Below are 19,528 nucleotides of genomic sequence, written 5' to 3' on the forward strand. Positions count from 1 at the left end.
CTATTTTGGCAACACGTAGTCTAAACTCCCGAGGATGGCTTCCTCCACTACTAGCTCACTGTTAAGATCAGTGATTATATTAGGTGTATCCTTAATGGCGTTGATCTCTTGGAACAGAGCACTGATGCTCTGTAGTGTTACCATAGTAAATACCCAGGACCCAGCAACTGTACTTGCGGATCCATGCTTCTAAAAATGCCGCAAGAGAATTGTAGGTATAGAAGAATAAGGGCTTAGGGGCAACACTTGTTCCGGTATTTTATAGACAGGGTCCTCTTACTGTTTGTCTATAATTGCAACCCCAGGTCTAACGCGTACTATACCTCGAACTGGGTAGCTAGACATTTATTCTGGAGGCCTAGGGCGAGACAACTTGGTTGCCGCCGGTGGCGCCCTATATGCAAGACCACTTCCCGCCCTATGTAATGTCCTACCCATTCGACAGGGATCCTCTGCTTCGAACCGCAGAGGTTACTGGCATCTCATAGGTCGTACTAGTAGTGCCTCCCGCATGTGCGATGCCTCGCCGCGTGGTGGTTGTCGTGATGGGCCAACTGAACAATCAACCACACGGCGGGCCGGACCGGGAGAACGTCTCGCCCCTCAACAACCAGGGGTTGCAAACTTGATCGCTTATAATTGATGGATACCAATCCTGGTGGGATCAAATGATGCAGTCAGCCATGCCCCCCTCTGGCGGTCCGGCCCCTCCCAGGCCCTTTCACCTTGTTGGGAGGCTGCTCACCCTATAAGCTGAGTATCGGGAAATAGACATATTTCCCTTAATGTTCACACTCGCAAGATAATCCCGCAAATGGAACATCAACCCTTTTATACTCCCAGCCCCCAGCCCCTATTTCTCGCACACAAAAGTCCACCCTCCATTCTATCCGACCTTATGGATCTTTGATCAGCTCCGATCAAGTGCCGGGACGGGGGAGTAAACTTACGCAGTAGTTGCTTCTGGCTTGAGGTGATTTGATGTCAATGATATACCCTCAGTATCCATTTTATCCAATGTTCACACTTGACCCCTCTTTATTCCAGCCGATCGTCAGGGCTGTGTTGTGTTTCAACCTAATCATGGACGAAGCCCCGGTTTCTCTTGGTGGCTATCTCCAGTGTAGGATGAGTGGCGGTTGCAGGGTTCATGAGATATGGTATGAATATAGCTAATACCCATCCGGGGCCGTTGCGAGGCGGCTGCGGCTACATTTCAGCTGCTGGTCTCTCGAGCTCCAACCATAGTACTACCAAACTGTTCGAAACGTTAGCAAGGACGGGAAACCCTATCTCTTGCAATGAAGCTGTTGCCAAGGGCTACGTGGCGCCGTCCATAGCCCCTTTTCAGCCGCCGAGGCTGAAGTGCGCGAGTCGTCCATGACCTGAGTACATGGAGGGAGCCTGTGGCCGGTTCATTTAAAGTCAGCTACCTAATACACTTCTCTCTAATTCCGTCACCGACAACCGGCTTCTTACATTTCAGTCGACTCTTAGGTATCCCCATATTTCTTTGGAGAATTATGACCGACATGCAAATTGAGGCTACCTCAGGAGGTCTCGTCCAGAGTGAAGCTTTATCTCGTGAAGCCATCATCAAGCACATGACCCATCGTCTTCTCCGCTATGCCCTGCGAACGTAAGCAGGATCCAAATACCTTCTGTTCTTGATCTACGGTTGACCTTGGCTAGGACCGGCACAAAGTTGTTTCTTATTCTCGGCCACTTACGGTCTGGGAAGTCAAGTCTTTTTGAATCCCTGACGGGCGAAACAGGACATTCAAAGAAAGGGATCGACTCCGGTAATGGGATTCTTCAATATTCCCATGCACAGACCTTGTTACCTGATGCTCTTTATTGCAGTCACGAAAGAATACCAGGTCGGCTCCGCGCACATAAATGGAAAATTATACCTACTTTGTTGACACTCCAGGGCTCAACGACCCGGATGTTACCAACGCCTCGATTCTCGAAGAGATTGCAAAACTACTTGAGATGACGAAAAACTCCGTAACTTACGCAGGAGTTTTGTATGTTCATCCGGCTACCCTTCAGTACTCCAGGGAGACCAAAGAAAGTCTGCAGTTCTTGAACGTGTTCTGCGGGCCTAGCTATTTCCCCTCAGTTACCTTTGTGACAACGTTCTGGGATCGCGTTGCGTCAGCTCGGCTCGAGGAACAAGATAAACTTGTCAGCCAACTGGCTAACTCCAAATGGGCCAGCTTCCTGGATCGAGGCGCGAATATTTACCACCACGGTAGAGTGTATGACGGAGAGAAACCAACTCTTTGTACACTCAGTCTTGATAACCACCCGCAGTTGCGACAGACGCAAGCTAGGGACATGATTGCACACCTTTATCCGCTCGACAAGATCTACGATGCGCCGTTAATTATTAAAGAGCTACAGATGCGAGTCACGCTCGAGGATACACGAGTGGGACAATTTCTTGGAATGACTAGCGAAGTCTTCTACGGCAGGGATTAGAGGGCAGGTGGCCACGGCCATCCGCTAATGTTGCTACAAAGCCCATCAAGCGGATTCAACTAGTTCAGTGCAATCGTTGAAGCAATAAAATTCCCCTTCGATAAAGTGACTACTTTCCTGACTGCTCTCTGGGAGCTTGCCAACCGCCTAAAAGCTACGATTATGAAGATGGTGCCAGGGTCAATAATCAGAGTATCTCTTCCCTATTTGAATGGCCATAGGGTTGAGGTCTTGTTCACACTTCCCGGAGGGTTCGGATTTGTTGTTGGATACGGAGCTTCTGGCCCTTACATGGGGCCCTACCAGTCGCAAGGCCCGAGATTCAACTCCAATAGGGCTTGGGATAATGGTGCCTCGGATGACTCTGAAGTGGACTCCCCTCAACAGGAAGAGCCTGAGGGTGTGTGGTCAGGACGAGTATTTGAAATGGAGGAAGCCAATCCAAGTCCTGAATACCGGGCTATCCGACACATATTCGAGGGCATCGCCTCGACCCAAAATGAGGCGTCGCCACTGAATCCAGCAGATCAGCCTTGGCAAGATATCACTCGCGAGGAAACTTCGCGGGAGGATACCCCAGACGATGATCTATGGTGGTGGCAGCGATGCGTCATGATGTGATTCATATTCCTCTTTGGTTTTGTTTCCTATATGCGAAATTGTAAAGTGTCCTGCCGCGTACATTGAAAGGTTGTTGTGTTTTACTGTGTACTTTGTTATTTGTTAGTCCATGGCGTCTCGGCCAATGAAAGCAGAGAAGCAAGTCGGCGAGAATGTAAAATGTCTTTTGAATTCCAGGTTTTCCTGCCAGGAATGTGATGGTTGAGGCGCAAGCCGTTATGGATGTGGTAATGCCCGTACTAGGGGCGAGGACAGAGCGACGACGTGTTGGTCACAGACCTAGGTACTGCCAGACCCCCGTGGCGATTGTTGCAGTACCTACCGATACTTGTCGGTCATTTTCTAATGAGCCTTGTAGGGTGTTTCATGCTAACAAAGTTGTAGTGGATCAAGTGATGATTATTGTTCATCAGCGAACTGCTACGCGTCCTATGGTACCTGCTTGTGAGCGATGCAGACCGGTTGAGAGGCCGATTCAATGCCTTTCTTTTAATGAAAGGGCTTGAATCTAGCTATAGGAGAGGCAAAAATCATTATTCACGCTTGCTCCGGATGGAAAAGAAGAATAAAACGCTCTAAGTAGATCAATGGCAAAATCCCGAAGCTGTGTGTAGCAAACGGCATGGGAGCTTCTGGCTGCAATTATCTCATTGTATGTGTTAATGACAAAACCCATTAGCACCGATATCTTTACGGATCTGAATAAGGGGCCTGCTAAGCGTGACCCAAGAACATTCCTGATTCTGGGATAATCTCGCGTGCAGGGTTTCCATCCACAGCCACCTTCTAACGTTCATAGTTAAGACCCACGACCCGATCTTCGAGGGTTATGGTCGAACCTTCGGACCCTGACTGGTGATGAGCTTGAGGAGCCGGTGAAAGGCTGGCCGCTCCTCTTTCGAAAAAATTGGGTTCCACGACCAGCAGCCCTGATGATGATCAAGAATACGAATTACGTCAACGAAGACCGTTAGTCCAACAATTAGGCTTCTGCCTCCCAGGAAACCCGCGATATTAGTTTCACCTACATCAAAGCCGTATTAAATAGACTCTAGCTAATTCTATATTAGAAGTAACCACGATCGTGCGCCAAGCGAAGGTGCTGATTTCCCCATTTATCCTCGAGAGGAATTAGAGAGAGTTTATGAGTTCCTACCTTGTGAACCGACCCATCTAATCTCTATAGCACCTATTGATGAGGCCTATCCTATTAATCAGACGCGATGAATCAAGTTCGCTATCCTTTTACGATATTGAGGCAGGATACTGTCTTCCGTTTATAGCTATTCTGACCGTGGCTAATTTTAATCCTGCCACTCTAAACACCTGCTTAGTGGGAGATTTCCTTTCTTGGTATTATCTTGAGAGTGCCTGTTTTGCGGGCATATATCTGACTAATACTGGAAGTGTTCTTTATGAGGAGGATACGTAGTACTTCAGGATAGTGGATAAGGAAGGTTTAAGGACCGGCTGATTAGCTCTAGTCGAGTTTGTATTCAACGGAGATGTTAGGCACTTGGCTTGTATACGCCCTTTCAAAATGTTTTCCTTTCCCTACTCATCTTTGTACATGGCAATTTAGCGTGCTATAAGCACGGGAGCGTGCGGGCGATCGGGCCCATCAGAACACGCAGTGAGTTACATTCCCATTCCCTTGTGATTCAGTATATCCTGACCTATAACGCTAATGTAAACAGACTGGATATGGATCTACCTATTCTCGATATTCTGGCATCAGTGGCCGCAGCGGCTACTCCACCTAGGCATAGATTACCTTGAGCTATGGGGAGAGGATATCAAATTACATGCACCCGGTTATCTGGCGTTCGATGCTGCTGGACAGGGGGGATAATATGACCTCAATCGTCTTACCGCTCCGATTGAGATTCCAGATGGGCCAAAGGCAGTGTATCAAAAGCTTTGGGAGCTGGGTTCCATTGACTAACCAGGTGTGACACATGATAGACGATGGACTTGGAGATCACCTGAGGGACACATGACTGATGGAGGCAACTGACCTGATTAACCTGATTGGGTCCGTTTGCATGGAGGCTCTTTACATGATAGCGGGCTCTCCCCCATATTTTCTTCCTTCTTCACTTCAGTTGCTTCGTTCAATGCACCTGGTTTCTTTGGCCAACAGCCTCCTCGTCTCCTCGTAACACACGGGATACCTTGGGCTCTGGAGCGCACATGAGAGATCAATATCGAAGGTAAGAACTACTTTATTCCTTCCAGGTCTCTCTCTCTTGAATTTGACCATTATCGCTTCGCAATATTGTCTATTCCTTTTGCTAACACACCCAGCTTGCGGGAAACTCCTTTTGCGGCAGAAAATGTCCGCACCAAAAACCGCTAGGGAGCGAGCGGCCTCGATCAAGAAGCACCAGGAAGATGCTTTCGCTGCACTTCCTCCCAATACACTGTTCATAGTTCTCTGGATCCGATATGATCCACCCCTTCCGAATGACTTTCACTGGGGGTACTACTTCCATACGAGCTCCTCCTAAGGTGGTGTCAAATACTACGTAAGAAATATCGGAGATGGCTGGATGCCTGATCATGGTCCAACTAGGGGTGTCTTCAAGGAGAACTTCTTATATGTCCTGATTTAAGTCGGGGCTATCTCGGAGGCAGCGTATAACACACTCGATCAAACTATACGATCTTACGATGGCGATGTTAACGCGATACCCAGACTAACCTGCCGAGTATAGGTCCTAAAGATCTTTTAGAGGCTTATGCAGAACGTAGTCATTCGGTGCCGCAATATTGATGCACTAGAACGAGAATGCATGACGCTTAGAAACCAGTATAGTCTGGGTGCTGCTAAGAATCACCAGCCGCGGCCTGTTGTGAGATCCAGACTCTGTCTTTAAAAACAACCATATCACCTGCTAGCCCGCAGATCTCAACTTCAGAAGTTTGGCCAATTTCGTCCCTTTCTCGTATTATCTACCTTCGGGTATTACATCTAACTCTTTCTGCGTAGGAAATAAATTAATACAGCAAAGTTGAAATCACGGTATCGGATTTAACATAGAAACTATTTACCAAGCGATGTTCGAATCGACGGTCAAAGAATTTATCGTAATATCACACTTCAATCTCGTATATACTAATCACCTCCTATCCACAAGGCTGCTTGAAACCACTAACTATTTCTTCTAAATCTCATCGCGGTAGTAAAATCCCAGTACTCGGGATGCCATCCGGCCAATTCCTAGTCGAGAAAACCGGTCAGATACCCGTCGTCCCTAACGAGAATGTTATGAGATTTGAGATCGCTATAGGTAAAAGTAATTCGGTGAGGGTAGTTACGAATTTCGTTGGCTTGTTCTAAAGCTTTAATATATTCTGCGGTCGTCTTAAAGCCGTATCCCGAAGCTACGCTTAAGAGAAAATCGGTAAACGCATTTTCGTCGACAAATAGACCTATTATGTGATTAGGTACGTACTAGCTTCGTATTAAAGTACCAATAACTAAGTATATCCTCTCGGGATGAGGTAGAATCCATTTACGCATAGTAATAACACATTCTTTCAGCTCGAAGAGCTATGGCTCCTCAGATTCGACGATTAAATTATCAGAGGAGTTTTGGAGTAGAAAGCCGGGTAGCCGTATCATCAATATTGAGATAAAGTAGGGTGAATTCGGGTGTTCTCCACAACACAGCACCTTTGGAACCGGCATCCCGGCAGCAGGTGTCATTTGTATTGCAGCAGCCTCCTCCAAACTTGTTCGGTCTGTCCACTTCAAGACAAGTCCAAAGGGCAATTGTATGATGCTGGCATCAAATCTGATACCGAAACAGACACAATACCATCTGGATACGTACCATAAAGCCTGGTGTACTAAGCCCCATGCTCTTCGTTGCAGTTTTCCAGGTAAAGAAGGCACCTTGGCAGTCGTCTTGCAAAGAGATAGCCCCATCGGTCGAGGCCAAGTGAAATCCGGCCGCAAGAAAGATGGAATCAACCACATTTCGGCCGGCCAGAAGACCGTGATCGTATGTGAGAGGATCAGATAAGTTCTGCTTCTTGGTTGCACTTGCGAAGAAGATTGTTTAGGTGATTTCTCACCGCTTCGCGTTGGGTGTACTGCGTGGAGGGTGTGCTTTTTGGAGGGTGTGAGGTTATGTTTACCTGACGCGCTGTTGTCATGTGATTAATAGAGCTCTTGCCAGCAACCGGGGAAGGAAGACTGAATACACGAAGAGGGGGCATATGAAACCTACAAAAATCTGCTATGAATGCTTTATCACCGGTAATTAGTTAGTCCTGAAGTAGGGGGTGCAAGTACCACGCTAACATTATCATTGAGGTCGACCTGCGTACTTTGCCTGACATAAGCGTGTCTATTTCTTTGGATGCGAGGCGAATACCATCTTTGGACAAGAAATTCTGGAACCAGTCGTGGCGTTCGATATAGGCTGGATCGGGTTTCCCTTTCTTAAATAGATGTATAAGTCTCAGATTGAAAGCGCAGTAGAGCGCGCTGACTTGGCCGGGCGTTTGCAGAACGCTATCCAAGACCTTGCAAATTTCCTGGCATTGTAAACCCTTGGCTTATACCGCAATACACAAGTGCACTCAAGCGGCAAGCTGGATTATGCGCCATACTGAAGACCACCGGCACTGGCGTTAGGCTGCACTTCTAGCGGCAGAAAGCGTAGATGGGAGAAGTGCGGAAATGCTGGAAATTATTTTACAAACCCCCGCTGCAGGATGGAAAGCAGACCAGACTCTTGTCACAGAATATTGTGATAAAAACTGTCAACGGAGTGTGCGAGAAAGTGAAGCAATCCGGCGCTTTCCAGAAAACCTTCGCAAGTATAGAGGAAATTGCTGTTCGAAAGACCCAAACTCTGGATGAATTAGTTGTGAACTTCAGGTTGTGGATATGAAGATCATGGCGCCGCTCGTTCAAAGTTTGTTTCTGACAGGTAATAATCACTGAGCCCACTCTGGATGGGAGCGAGTCAGCAGAGAATTAACTCATTGGGGGCTTTCCGACAGTCCCAATATCCAGTGTACGAGAGCATAAGTTATGCTGAAATGAACCCGGAAGGAGAATAGTTGTGTTATTTATACACAGTCGTTTACTTACCATAGACCCAATTTCTTATCGGATGTACCAATTGGGAAAGAAGATCTTCTGGCTCAGCACATTTGACTCAGATTACCCAGACACACTCAATCCATCCTGTCTTCGTTTTGCAGATAATTCTTCATGGATCGTCTTCCAAAAGCCTCACAACTTCCGTCTGATTCAACTTCTGTGCCCACTCCAGAACGGTGCGGCCATTCGCGTCCTTGACGCTAGTTTCTGCCCCGAGATTGATCAAATGACGAATTGTATCCGTTTTCCCCAGCTCTTCTGCTATATGCAAAGGTGTCCCCAAGCTCATAGGCCAGAATCGCATCAGAGTAGGGCCATCCTGATGCATTGTGGCGTTTAGAGAGGCACCATTAACAAGTATCGATATAACGTCATTGAGTTCAGTGGCCCGAGAAATTGCATAATGAAGAAGGCTGTCCCTTTCGCACATCACCTCCACGGCTCAGCATCAATTTGATGACGCTGATAGGTGCAAGCTGAACAGCGTAAGACAAAGCGGTACAGTCTATCTCGCATCGTCTACTTGGGTTTGCTCCATGATCAATTAGCCACATAGTCATCTCTTCATCTTCGACTGCGTAGCTATAATACTTGATCTTCGTCATTGAAATTTCTGTCCAAATAGCTGAATTGACCTACCCAAGCACAGGGGGTTTAATTTCACCAACTGGCTCATTAATATCCCATCCTGCTTCGATATAACATCCGAGGGCGCCCTTTGCCTTGCGGAGTGTTGCCTCTAAAGCGTAGCAAGGCTGTATCGGGAACCTTAGAAGAGAAGCTTAGAAACAAATCTGAAGTTGTCCTGTTTAACTGCTTCCATCATTACCTCGCCAAGCTCCTCTATGACAAAACCTTCAGATTTAGAATTCGCGAGCAGCAAGTCTATCGTCTCCTGGAATCTTTGCAGATTATCATCAATGCATAACGAACGTAGATTTTCAATTGTTTCTGTTGGTGTCTGTTGTGGGAAGAAAAATCCATCGTAGCTGATGAGTTTCTCTCGTGAAGGTAGCCGAATATCCATGGAGATTGAAGAAAGTCTTGTATTTGTTTGTCGATGGGGTTGAAAAAAAATTTTGTTTGACTCTGGCGAAAGGGGTGTTTAAATACTAACCTGTCTGGGGCGGAAGTGACAAAATACGCGCCACGTTTTGCGTGGCTCCAGCCAACGAGGGCGGGGTTGGTGCGATTTAGCAGCAAGTCCCACCTTGTGAAATGCATATCAACTCTCAACTCTTCCTTCTCAATGCATAGCTCACATGCGTTCGGAGATAGACATACGAAGATAGTGTTTAGTGCCAGAGCTCTTGACACCATACACATGCAAGAGCAGGATGGCCGCAAAAATTCGAATTTAACTCCTGGTGGAGGCTATACTAGTCCTATTCGTAATCACGACACGCGAAAGCAGATAAGAGTTTCTGAGATGAAACTTATGTAATTATCATTGATGTAGAACATCTGTCACAGCTGACGAGCAGTGCCTGGAACTGGTGATTGAGCTTATGCAAAACTGACGCGTCCGTCATTAAATACATCTGAATGCCTCCGAGTTCCATCTCCCGAGCACCTGATTCTAGTCGTTGTAGGTCCCACTATCATGAGCATGTTGAGCCGCATTCATTTGAAAATGTGCCCTGAGTAGCCATCCGTCTGTATCCGAAGTGCTCTCGGCTTAGTAGATCAGGTAGAGAGCAAATTGTTGCGACTGAATGGTATCGGTGCTGGGCGGCTCGCCGCTGCGGGTTCGGGCGGCAGTTCACGTATCTGAATAGTCTTCACCCAGAGAGGGGTGAAGCCCTACCCCGAAATGTGCCTTTGTACATTTTGATAAGGGAAAGATTTCGCGATGCGGGAGCAGACACCATGTCCTTGCCTTCCAGGCAGTTGCCGCTAGTTGCCCCTACCCTTTTCTACCTCCCTTCCACTTCACTCCTATCCCTCTGCCGTTTTCCTTTGTTTTAAGTCCAAGGCAACTATGACGAAAAAAGACCCACTGCTGGCTTACACCTGTAACGTAGTAAACCTAAGCGACATCGATAACTCCGAAATCAGACAGGTAGTCCTGCCGCGTATAGAGAGCGACTATGAGCGTAGCCTAGAGATCTTTGACAAGTTAGTGTGTAGCTCGTAGAGTAGTTCAAGAAAGGGGATACGAGATCTGTTTTGTATATACTCTTAATCAGATACGTATAACTCTCAGTCACCAAAATTCGGTGTCACAGCAAGCTGATACAGTATGCCATTTTATGCAAGAATGGGGCTAATCTACCAAGGGGGACCAATCCAAAAGATGGGATGAACTGAATTGAAGAGAGGATGAAAAGAGCGGAAGATGCGAGATGTTAGGGTTCCTTGCTTACATGAGTAGGGAAAGGGCGGTTGAAAGTCCCGATTCTCGGAGTGTCGAGAAACCCCTCGGTACAAAGAAAGAAATCACGGCACAAATCAAATTAAACCATTTCGGGTGTATTTTACTACCCCCCTTTACTCGACATCTACCTATTCCAGAGCCGAATATTCCTAGCTACTGTCTGTTCAGGGATTCTTCCGGACATGTGTCTTTAATCAATGAGATTCTGCTCTGATCTTCTTCTAGTAGCACCCGTATTCCATTTCTAATGATCCTCAGCCGCAGCTAGAATGCAAAAGTCTTCCCCTTGCGTCTTATGACCATCAAGGATGACTCCCAGCTCAAGAATTTGAGCAATTTCTTTTGAACTATGAGGCCTTAGCGTTGATAGAAATGAAGCCATGTTGGTCCGCCACAGTCCTGTTATGTAGCTCGGAAGTTGCAAGCCATGTACATTCAATTCTTCGGAAAATTGTGTCAATAGCCTCTCGAGATCCAATATTAATGGTTCCTCTTCATCTTGGATCGCTTCTATTTCTTCTGGCACGATCTTTCTGTACTCATGCAAGCAAGTATGAGTGATATCCAAGCTTTTGAACGTGATGAAGCGAAGTATGCCAACACTCAAATGGCTCTTGAAGCGTGGATCAAGCTCGGGCTCGGATTTTGAGTGAAAGAGAACAACTCTCAATAATTCAGCAAAGAGATGAATCAGCTTGGCTACAGTTCCATGGTCAGTCCGTGTGGGCAAAAGTCCGCTCAAAAGGGTCGTCAGTGGAGAGCATCCGTTCAGAGAACAGGCACATTCGCAATCGTCTCGAGTAATGTCGGAAAGAACTGTTCTCAATAAGGCCGTTGATGGCTCACTTAACGAATGAATCTTCGAAGAAGAGTCTTCCTCTTCTTTCATCCAGTATAAAATTGATCCCACGCTGTTTCCTATATCATGCAAGGCCGATCCAGATGACTTTTGGTGATAGATATCAGCACCTTTGCTGATCAACCAGTGAGTCTTTTGCAGGAAGACTTCCAAATCACAGGGTGGTGTGTCTGTCCAAGCTTTTGTCAGACACGTCTTGTCGTCATCATCGATTTCATCCACGCCTCGGAAGCCAGCACTCCATAACCGATCCGCCAAATCAAGATTGACACCGAAACAGTCAAAGACTGACCATCTATGACGTTCCAGGAGACCTTCCAAATCCACAGAAGTCGCTGCAAGCAGTTTATATGCTTCATAAGCATGGACATTCAGTAGGCTTTGGGATTCGATGCGTAATTGATCTTGGACACTTCTCGGTAAGTGTGCCTCTGCAAGAGCCTGTAACCGCTTTCTGCGATCAATGAATTCGCTAACAATTAGATCAACAATAGCCTGGTTAGGATGGAAACTGGCGATTGCAAGCTCTTCATTTCCAATGAAGTACTTGTGATCATTCACCAATATCTTGACGCTCTCCTCGCAGTTCGCTTCGCATGCCGCTTTAAGGGCGCCTTCGGTTGGTGCATGACCAGATTGAAGAATCAGGGCTAAACCATCCCCCCAACGAGTGTAAGTTTTGATCCATCGATGGAGATCAATCCCTCTTCTCAGTTGTGCGGTCATGAGTTTCCTCGATTTGTAGATGAGAGGCTGTAGCTCTTCTGGGAGATCGATGTCTTGATTTAATTTAGCGTCACGTGCCTTCAGATTTCTCTTTGAGGTGTAAATACCTTGGAGCCCTTTCTCATCGGTAATTCTCCAAATAAGGCGGAAGCTAAAGTCTTCGAACAAGTCATCTGTCCTACGTCCATCTCCTCTCCACACATAGTAATAAGGGTTGAAAACATTCTCTTGATGCCTCCAATCAAGGGCTTCTCGGGTCATATATCCCCCAGCTTTCAGTAGGTCTGAACAGATATCAATCGTTATCTGCTGCTTTTCCAGATCGCTGCTTTCATGACCGAAGCCACTGATCATTCTGTCGGCAGGAGTCTGACCGCGGTAATTCGCACGGTCCGGAGAGAGGCCCGCTTGTAAGAGGTCTTTGATAAACGAACGCCAGGTAAGCCGTGAACGAGTATCCCAGCGAGAACTGTATTTTTGCCAGCCGGTGATTACCTGTAGCTGTAATTAATAAGAGAAATTAAACTAAAAGGCTCAGACGTTCCAGCACCAGAGTATTTTCTAATGGTGGAAGCTTAAGGCATCCATGGCAAATTGATACTCACATGTAGAATAGTATCGCCGCTTTCAAGAGCATCCGACTTTGATGCTTTGCCTTCACGAAAGGCTTCGAATAGAGCCTCCCGGGTACTCTGAATTACAGAAGAGACATCCTGCGACCTGAAACTCTCCTCTGCACCATAAAGTGCGCTGAATATCTCGGAATTTATTGGCACAATCGCACGAAATTCAAGTTTAGGGCTGATCGAGAAGCCTCCCGCTCCGATTGTGCTTGAAAATGATGTCTCAAGGGAGATTCGCAGAGCCCATCTGCAGAATATTCGGCGATGGAGCAAAGTCATGATGGTTTTGCTTTCTGTGTGAAGGTCACATCCGCTAGTACAAGCTGAACCGGGGTTGCGCGCTCTCCCGGAGTATGTCGTGCCACATGAGCATTTTGTTCGGCGCCGATTCCGCTGAGAAATAATGATAGTCCCCTGATTATGCAAATCTTCATCCAGAACTCGTTGATACTCCAACGCCGATTGGAGTAGGCCTGGTGTGAGAGCTGGCCGAGCTTTCTTGTGGGAGTTTTCACTTTGCTGGTTTAAGTAAAATCGTAAGTAGCAGATCAAGGATGGAATTCTTCGAGGTCCGGATCAGGGGAGATAGCTATACCATCCGTTTAAGATGATCTTCAAGCATTTCTAGTCTGTGCTCAATACTAACGCCGCGCTGATCGGACCTTTGAGCCACGAGTAACATCTGACTGGTATCGAGGGCGCTCGATGCTGAATACGTGAGGAGCATGTCTGTTTGCCTCTGACAGATAGCCAACATAGCCCTTGAAGTTTCTAATTAGCGATGAAATTCTTTCTTTCTTTTCTAGTTTAGTCTCACATATTCAGTATTTGCAGTGAGGTATTGAGATGAGCTTGCAGCCAGCTCACCGTTTCCAAGAGGGCCATCAGTGTATCGCGTTTGAAAGGATACAGTATCCTATTGATCTGAATTTTGGACCCCAAAAAGCTCGTGCTTGTGCTTTTGCACTTATCCAGCATCTTGCTTAATCTTTCTAGTCCTTCTTGGCAATTAAAGATGGAGTCGAGTGCGACTGTTGCTGATTGAGCCGTCAGAGGAAAAGAGAAAAATTGCGCATTAGCGAGAACATCTTGTAACGCCTTCAATGTGCTGTCGAAACTTGTTATACGGTTTGAGACGTCGTGAATCTGTTCGTCATACGCTTTGAATGGCCCATAGTAAGCCAGTAGGCCCTGACAGACTGTGAGGCCAAGCGAGATAACGCCTACCGCGCTCCCAGCCACAGAAAATGGATCGCCCATGTAGAATAATAATTAGTGGCTTCGAACGGATTTCATCAGATAGATGAAGGTCAAGGGTTTGGGGGCTACAATAGGGGCTATGCTGACATTTATGGAGTAAAGAGCAGGCGGCTCTAGGTGGAAGCCTAACCGCCGATTGCCAGCCGCATTCTATTTCAGCCCAAGGGGTCAGTGCAAAGCTCGCGCTACAGTGGTGGCGCTTCCAAACACAGCCCGACCAAAGTCGCGCTTATCCCATTTCTCACCTCATGGCAGATGCTAATTTTTAACGTGCAAGTCGATGGTCCAGTTCAAAAAGTATTATTAGCAAATGTAAGGGCTTTTGTGGTCTTTACAGATCGTGAGCAGTACCAGAACCGACTTTGTTTGGATCTATAAGAAAGAGGGAAGTAGCGCAGGACCAGGATGGCGGCAAGGTATCTTTTCATATCCAGCGTCAGCGAATCAGGTTCTTATGCAACCCCTCCTGCTTTTCCAAAACATCTACCGCTAACATATTCTCATGGGCACTAGTGGTAGCGCAGGGAATGGTTAGACACAATCAGTTTCAGGTCTATCGCCGTGGATTCAATGAATACCAAAACAGGTGAAAGACAAAATCAAACACCAGATGGGATTCACGGGCAAACAACTGTCCAAGCTATGTCTCATTGGCAGCGATGATGAAATGTCTGAACATGAGTGTTTCGGGAGGCTCAAAAAGACAGTAGGTGATTGAGAGCAATATTCTCTGCACAAGCTACAGCAGCAATGTGCAGTTTATCAGCCATTGTGCGAGGACCATGAATCAGAGTGACCGGCAGGAATGTCCGCTATATTCTTACGAGAATTGGGCCACAGGACATATCCGGGCAGAGGACTTTTAGTGGGAAGAGATAGATAAAAAGCAAAAAGAAAACACCCAAAACATACAACAGCCAGGATTCGCATGTGGTCACCCACCATACTACTAACTGGCCGGCGTGTGGCTTAAGTACGGCTGAGCGGACGGGAAGCCCTGTTCTCCACACCCTATGGTCGTATGTACTTGGCTAACCAAGAAAGAAATCTATGATCTCTCGATAGCTTGAATATGACGTGGGTACCGCTACTTCAGCGCCGCGCCACCAGGGTGAGATAGGGTAAGTGCGTAATAGGCAGTTTGAGAACTATGGCGAGAATCATCGAAGTCGCGATTGGGGGTTCCTGATGAATATTTGGTCTGAGGCACTAGTATACCATGCTAGTGTACGGAGTAGGTTGACGTGGATTAGTTCTAGCCTCGAGTGGATGCCGCCAATCGGAAGCCACGAATTAACTTACCTGAAGCAAACCATATAACTCACCACGGTTACGCCGTCTTCATTAACATTTCATCTTTTTCTGATTATTTCTTCCAAAATGGCCAGCGACTGTATTGTCGTGCTTGGGTGAGTCTAATTCTGCCAGTCTGCTCTGAGAGTAATTCCTTTCTTTCTTACGGATAACCCCCCTAGAGCCTGTATCATTGGACTCAATGTGGCCCTTTTACTAGCCGGAAAAGGCTTCGCTAAATATGTCACCATTGTCGCTGAACAATTTCCCGGCGATACTTCTGTTGACTACTGTTCACCATGGTGAGGCATTTTTCAATGAGTTTCTTTCTTTTACATGATGGATCTAACTTAAATTTTAGGGCTGGTGCCAATTTCTCGGCTATATCCTCAAGCCATGAGAATGCGTTACGTTGGGACAGAATTGGCTAGAATTACCTACTTAAACTGGCTGCACATGATGATAGCCGGGCCTTTGTCAAGGAGCCTTCTTTGACCGAGTACTGGGATGCAAGCCATCTGAGGAGAAGCTGAAGTCCATGTCATCTTATTTGAAAAACGTAAGAATGCTGCATCTGACGATATCCATGAAGTCTAATTCAGTTATTAAATAGTACAAAGTCATTGCCAAAGATGATCTGCCCGCAGTATGTGCGTTCGGGATCACGTTCACAGCTGTGACTTTGAATGCTCCAATGCACATTCGTTACTTACTTCAGAAGCTCTCCCAGGGTTACGACATTCGAGTTGTCCGTCAGAAAGTATCGAGTTTGCAATCTGCTTTCATAAGCCGAGAAACCAGCCTGGTATTCAACTGCACCGGAAACGCTGCTCGGTGTTTGCCTGGTGTGGAAGATCCAAAATGCTTCCCTACCAGAGGCCAAGTTATATTGGCTAAAGCCGGCCAAATTTCTTGCAGCGTTATGAGACATGGCAGAGACTATGAAACTTATGTCATACCTCGACCTGGATCCAACGGGAACGTCATTTTGGGCGGCTTCATGCAGAAAGGTGTCAGGTCAGTAAATCAATCATATATCCAGCAATTAGAAACACAAGCGAGGTTGCACTAGAATTGTCAAAGCTGACACGCAAAAGTACTGGAGATACGTTCAGTGAGGAAACAGAGTCTATCCTCGAGCGCACCAAATCAATGCTTGCCGATCTCGATTCACCCGATACAGAAGTCCTAGCTGTTTTCTCGGGGATCCGGCCATCAAGAGAAGGAGGCGCTCGTGTTTCATTGGAAGAAATTGACATCAGTAAAACACAGCAAAAGGGACTTGTCGTTCAAAATTACGGTGCCGGAGGGACTGGCTTCCAAGCTGGCCATGGGATGGCAACTGATGCAGTTATGTTAGCTGAGGGGGTATTACAGAACATTTTGTCAGGGCATGAAAAGTTTCGTCCACTACTGTGAGGGTTACAAAGCCATGACTTCCACCGTTTTTAGCCCGCGAATCAAGCACATGTGGCTAGGACTACGATCCCTTTCAAACACAAAGCGCTTTTTTCATTTCGTCTTCACTATATTGCGCACTTTATGTCATTTCGAGGAAGACAGAGAAAGATATCTCACTTGCGCAGTGCCTGGTAGGGACAAATATGATTATCGATTATAGTACTTGTTCAGTGATCACTTTTAACGATGAATTGACACCTAAACAGCATCAGGGAAATGCAAAATATCCTCGCCCTAATCTTAAGCGATCGCGTTTGGATGTAGATTGGAAAATCCAAGGAGAAAACCTGGAGTTCCATCATCACCGGCATTCCGATCGGCGGCATCCGCGTTTGATTTTAGATAGGCTTATTATATTGCCACGCCATAATAGACTTTGCCACAACCGGCGTTTGAGTTGTATGAGAGAGGAACAGAATGGAACCCTACGATAGATATTTCGTTGATCGGAAAGCGTACTTTGATTATCCGCGGGGTCCACATTCATTGGCGGCATCGGCTTAGCCGCGAATATTGCCGATGTTCGCATCGCGTACCCCCTATCTACGAATGCCCCATGGCCCCAGTGCACTTTTCCCAAACCACGATAAGCCTATAAGGAAAGGGGCTTCCCCGCTTTAGGCCACGCGGAAGCTGTGACTGCAAGGAAGCATTCTGTCGAGTTATTATATCTCCCAGTTTCGCTACCTGGCAGAGTGAGCTCACCAGTGATTTTTCGATCATGGCGAAGAATAATTCTTTCGAAGACCAGAAAATGGCGCGTGGCCATGCTGGGGATAGCAGTGAGGGTGAAATTCTTGACGTTGGAAGCCCAACCGTGGCTGTTGACCATGGCTTGCAAAGGGCATTGAGTGAGCGCCACCTGCAGATGATTGCATTGGGTGGTGTTGTCGGGTATGTTCGTTTTGGTCAAGAGCACAGGGCTTTCGCGAGGAAACGGTACTGACTTGCAATGCTATAGTGCAAGCATATGGTATGGAACAGGCACTGCATTATCATACTCGGGACCAGTATGGAAGCCTCTGCGAATTTTTTCTCCAGCTGGAGATAGAAATTATGACTACCAAGCATATGAAGCTTACAAGTTACTTAGGTCGGCGCGCTGGTTTCATTTATCGTCATTGGTATCGATGTATTTTTTGTGATGCAAAGTCTGGGAGAGCTATCGACGCTTTACCCATCGTCAGGCGCTTTTGCCGAAATGGCTGGTAGATTCATTGATCCAGCCGTCGCGGTCGCACTCGGATGGAACTACTGGTACATGGTCAGTCACTCCATGAACGTTCGATTTATTTCGCGGAGTGTAGCAACTGATAGAACTCCTTTGTCTAGTGGGTTGCCAATCTAATGGCGGAATATAATATGGTATCTGTGGTACTGGGGTACTGGACTGACAAAGTTCCATCTTACGGCTGGATTCTCATATTCTGGGCAATCTACCAAGGTATTGCTTTCTTCGGTGTGATTGTATACGGAGAACTTGAATTTTGGTTGGCCCTGTGGAAGATCCTTTGCATCTTAGCTGGATACGTTCTGGCGATCCTTGTCAATACGGGCGGAATTGGTGGAGATTACATTGGATTTCGCTATTGGCGTGATCCTGGTCCCTTCACCAATGGAATAAATGGCTTCGGTAAAGCCTTTGTTCTGGCAGCGGTGTACTATTCTGGAACCGAGATGATTGCTATTACCGCTGGAGAGAGCCGCAATCCGAGGAGAGATGTCCCAAAGGTAAATGATTAATAACTTGCATCTATGACTGAAAACCGCAGCTGACTGGGATAAATCGCAATCAGGCTATTCGACAAACTAGCTTCCGCATTGTATTGATCTTCCTGGGAATGGTCTTCTTCTCTGGAATCATTGTACCATCGAATGATCCGGGCTTTTTGACTGCAGGATCGGGGACCGGAAGTTCTCCATTCAGTATTGCCTTACAAAAGGCCGGTTGGCAGGGGGCTCCGAACCTGATCAACGTTTTCATCCTTACAGCCTCATTCTCTGCTATCAACTCGGCTATCTACATTTCATCTCGCGTTCTATACTCTCTCGCTACTCTCGGTCGCGCCCCGGCCTTCCTTAAAAAGACCACTTCGAGAGGAGTTCCGATATATGCCGCAATTTTGTCAAACTTGATGGGACTGGTGGCAATCATGAACGTTGCAAGCGGAGCCGGAACGGCTTTTGGGTATATCTTGGATATCGCAGGTGCGGCCGCGTTAATCGCGTGGGGATGTATTGGAGTTACACATCTGCGCTTTCGTCACGCCTGGAAGCTTCAAGGGCGTAGCGCAGAAGAGCTGCCATTCCGTGCATTTCTCTTCCCCTATGGTGCTTATTTCGTTTCCGGCTTCAACACTTTCCTGGTTTTGATTCAGGGATATGGGACCTTGTTGACTCCATGGCAGCCGGTCGGATTTGTGTTCTCATACATCATCCTTGTCCTCTTTATCTTGGCTTATGCGTTCTGGAAGGTCATCAAGAGAACAAGACTTGTAAGTTTGTCTGAAGTTGACTTGAATTACGGTCAGAGGGATCTGTAACATGCATGAAAACGCTGGAGCGTCCCATAGAATTCCTGTGATACCATACAAATGTGTTTACGAGGAATGAAAGATTTGAAAAATATATCAATTTATGCGAATCATTTTGTCATCTCAGCAGCTTATAGTTATCGTCCATTTGATTTCTCAAATGCT

The 19,528-nt window shown here is 46.7% G+C and overlaps 6 protein-coding genes across 6 annotated transcripts, besides 2 other annotated features; 4 read left to right on the forward strand and 2 right to left on the reverse strand.

The window, feature by feature from the left end:
- Positions 1-1,899: 1,899 nt before the first annotated feature.
- Positions 1,900-3,108, forward strand: N7482_007720 (uncharacterized protein; the record flags this gene model as incomplete). The annotated part of the gene is made up of 2 exons (XM_056689844.1): positions 1,900-2,436; positions 2,551-3,108. 2 exons carry the CDS (start codon positions 1,900-1,902, stop codon positions 3,106-3,108), a joined length of 1,095 nt encoding a protein of 364 aa, XP_056542273.1.
- A 5,231-nt stretch (positions 3,109-8,339) lies between these two features.
- Positions 8,340-8,558, reverse strand: N7482_007721 (uncharacterized protein; the record flags this gene model as incomplete). Its single annotated transcript, XM_056689845.1, has 1 exon — positions 8,340-8,558. The coding sequence occupies one exon, from the start codon at positions 8,556-8,558 to the stop codon at positions 8,340-8,342; it is 219 nt and encodes a 72-aa protein (XP_056542274.1).
- Positions 8,559-10,851: 2,293 nt separating this feature from the next.
- N7482_007722 (uncharacterized protein) lies at positions 10,852-13,094 on the reverse strand (the record flags this gene model as incomplete). The annotated part of the gene is made up of 2 exons (XM_056689846.1): positions 10,852-12,687; positions 12,798-13,094. The coding sequence occupies 2 exons, from the start codon at positions 13,092-13,094 to the stop codon at positions 10,852-10,854; spliced, it is 2,133 nt and encodes a 710-aa protein (XP_056542275.1).
- A 1,786-nt stretch (positions 13,095-14,880) lies between these two features.
- Positions 14,881-14,940: a sequence feature (Protein overlapping with rRNA (N7482_007723, KAJ5160719.1) was converted to a misc_feature.).
- Positions 14,941-14,954: 14 nt separating this feature from the next.
- Positions 14,955-15,110: a sequence feature (Protein overlapping with rRNA (N7482_007723, KAJ5160719.1) was converted to a misc_feature.).
- A 345-nt stretch (positions 15,111-15,455) lies between these two features.
- On the forward strand, positions 15,456-15,799 carry N7482_007724 (D-amino-acid oxidase; the record flags this gene model as incomplete). The annotated part of the gene is made up of 3 exons (XM_056689848.1): positions 15,456-15,484; positions 15,551-15,670; positions 15,730-15,799. 3 exons carry the CDS (start codon positions 15,456-15,458, stop codon positions 15,797-15,799), a joined length of 219 nt encoding a protein of 72 aa, XP_056542277.1.
- Positions 15,800-15,906: 107 nt separating this feature from the next.
- N7482_007725 (FAD-dependent oxidoreductase) lies at positions 15,907-16,787 on the forward strand (the record flags this gene model as incomplete). Its single annotated transcript, XM_056689849.1, has 3 exons — positions 15,907-15,927; positions 15,982-16,385; positions 16,466-16,787. The coding sequence occupies 3 exons, from the start codon at positions 15,907-15,909 to the stop codon at positions 16,785-16,787; spliced, it is 747 nt and encodes a 248-aa protein (XP_056542278.1).
- A 763-nt stretch (positions 16,788-17,550) lies between these two features.
- N7482_007726 (amino acid permease) lies at positions 17,551-19,372 on the forward strand (the record flags this gene model as incomplete). The annotated part of the gene is made up of 5 exons (XM_056689850.1): positions 17,551-17,723; positions 17,791-17,839; positions 17,923-18,093; positions 18,162-18,560; positions 18,602-19,372. The coding sequence occupies 5 exons, from the start codon at positions 17,551-17,553 to the stop codon at positions 19,370-19,372; spliced, it is 1,563 nt and encodes a 520-aa protein (XP_056542279.1).
- Positions 19,373-19,528: the final 156 nt, after the last annotated feature.

Source organism: Penicillium canariense (assembly GCF_028826845.1).
Source record: "Penicillium canariense strain IBT 26290 chromosome Unknown utg000004l_segment0_segment0, whole genome shotgun sequence".
NCBI lineage: Eukaryota > Fungi > Ascomycota > Eurotiomycetes > Eurotiales > Aspergillaceae > Penicillium > Penicillium canariense.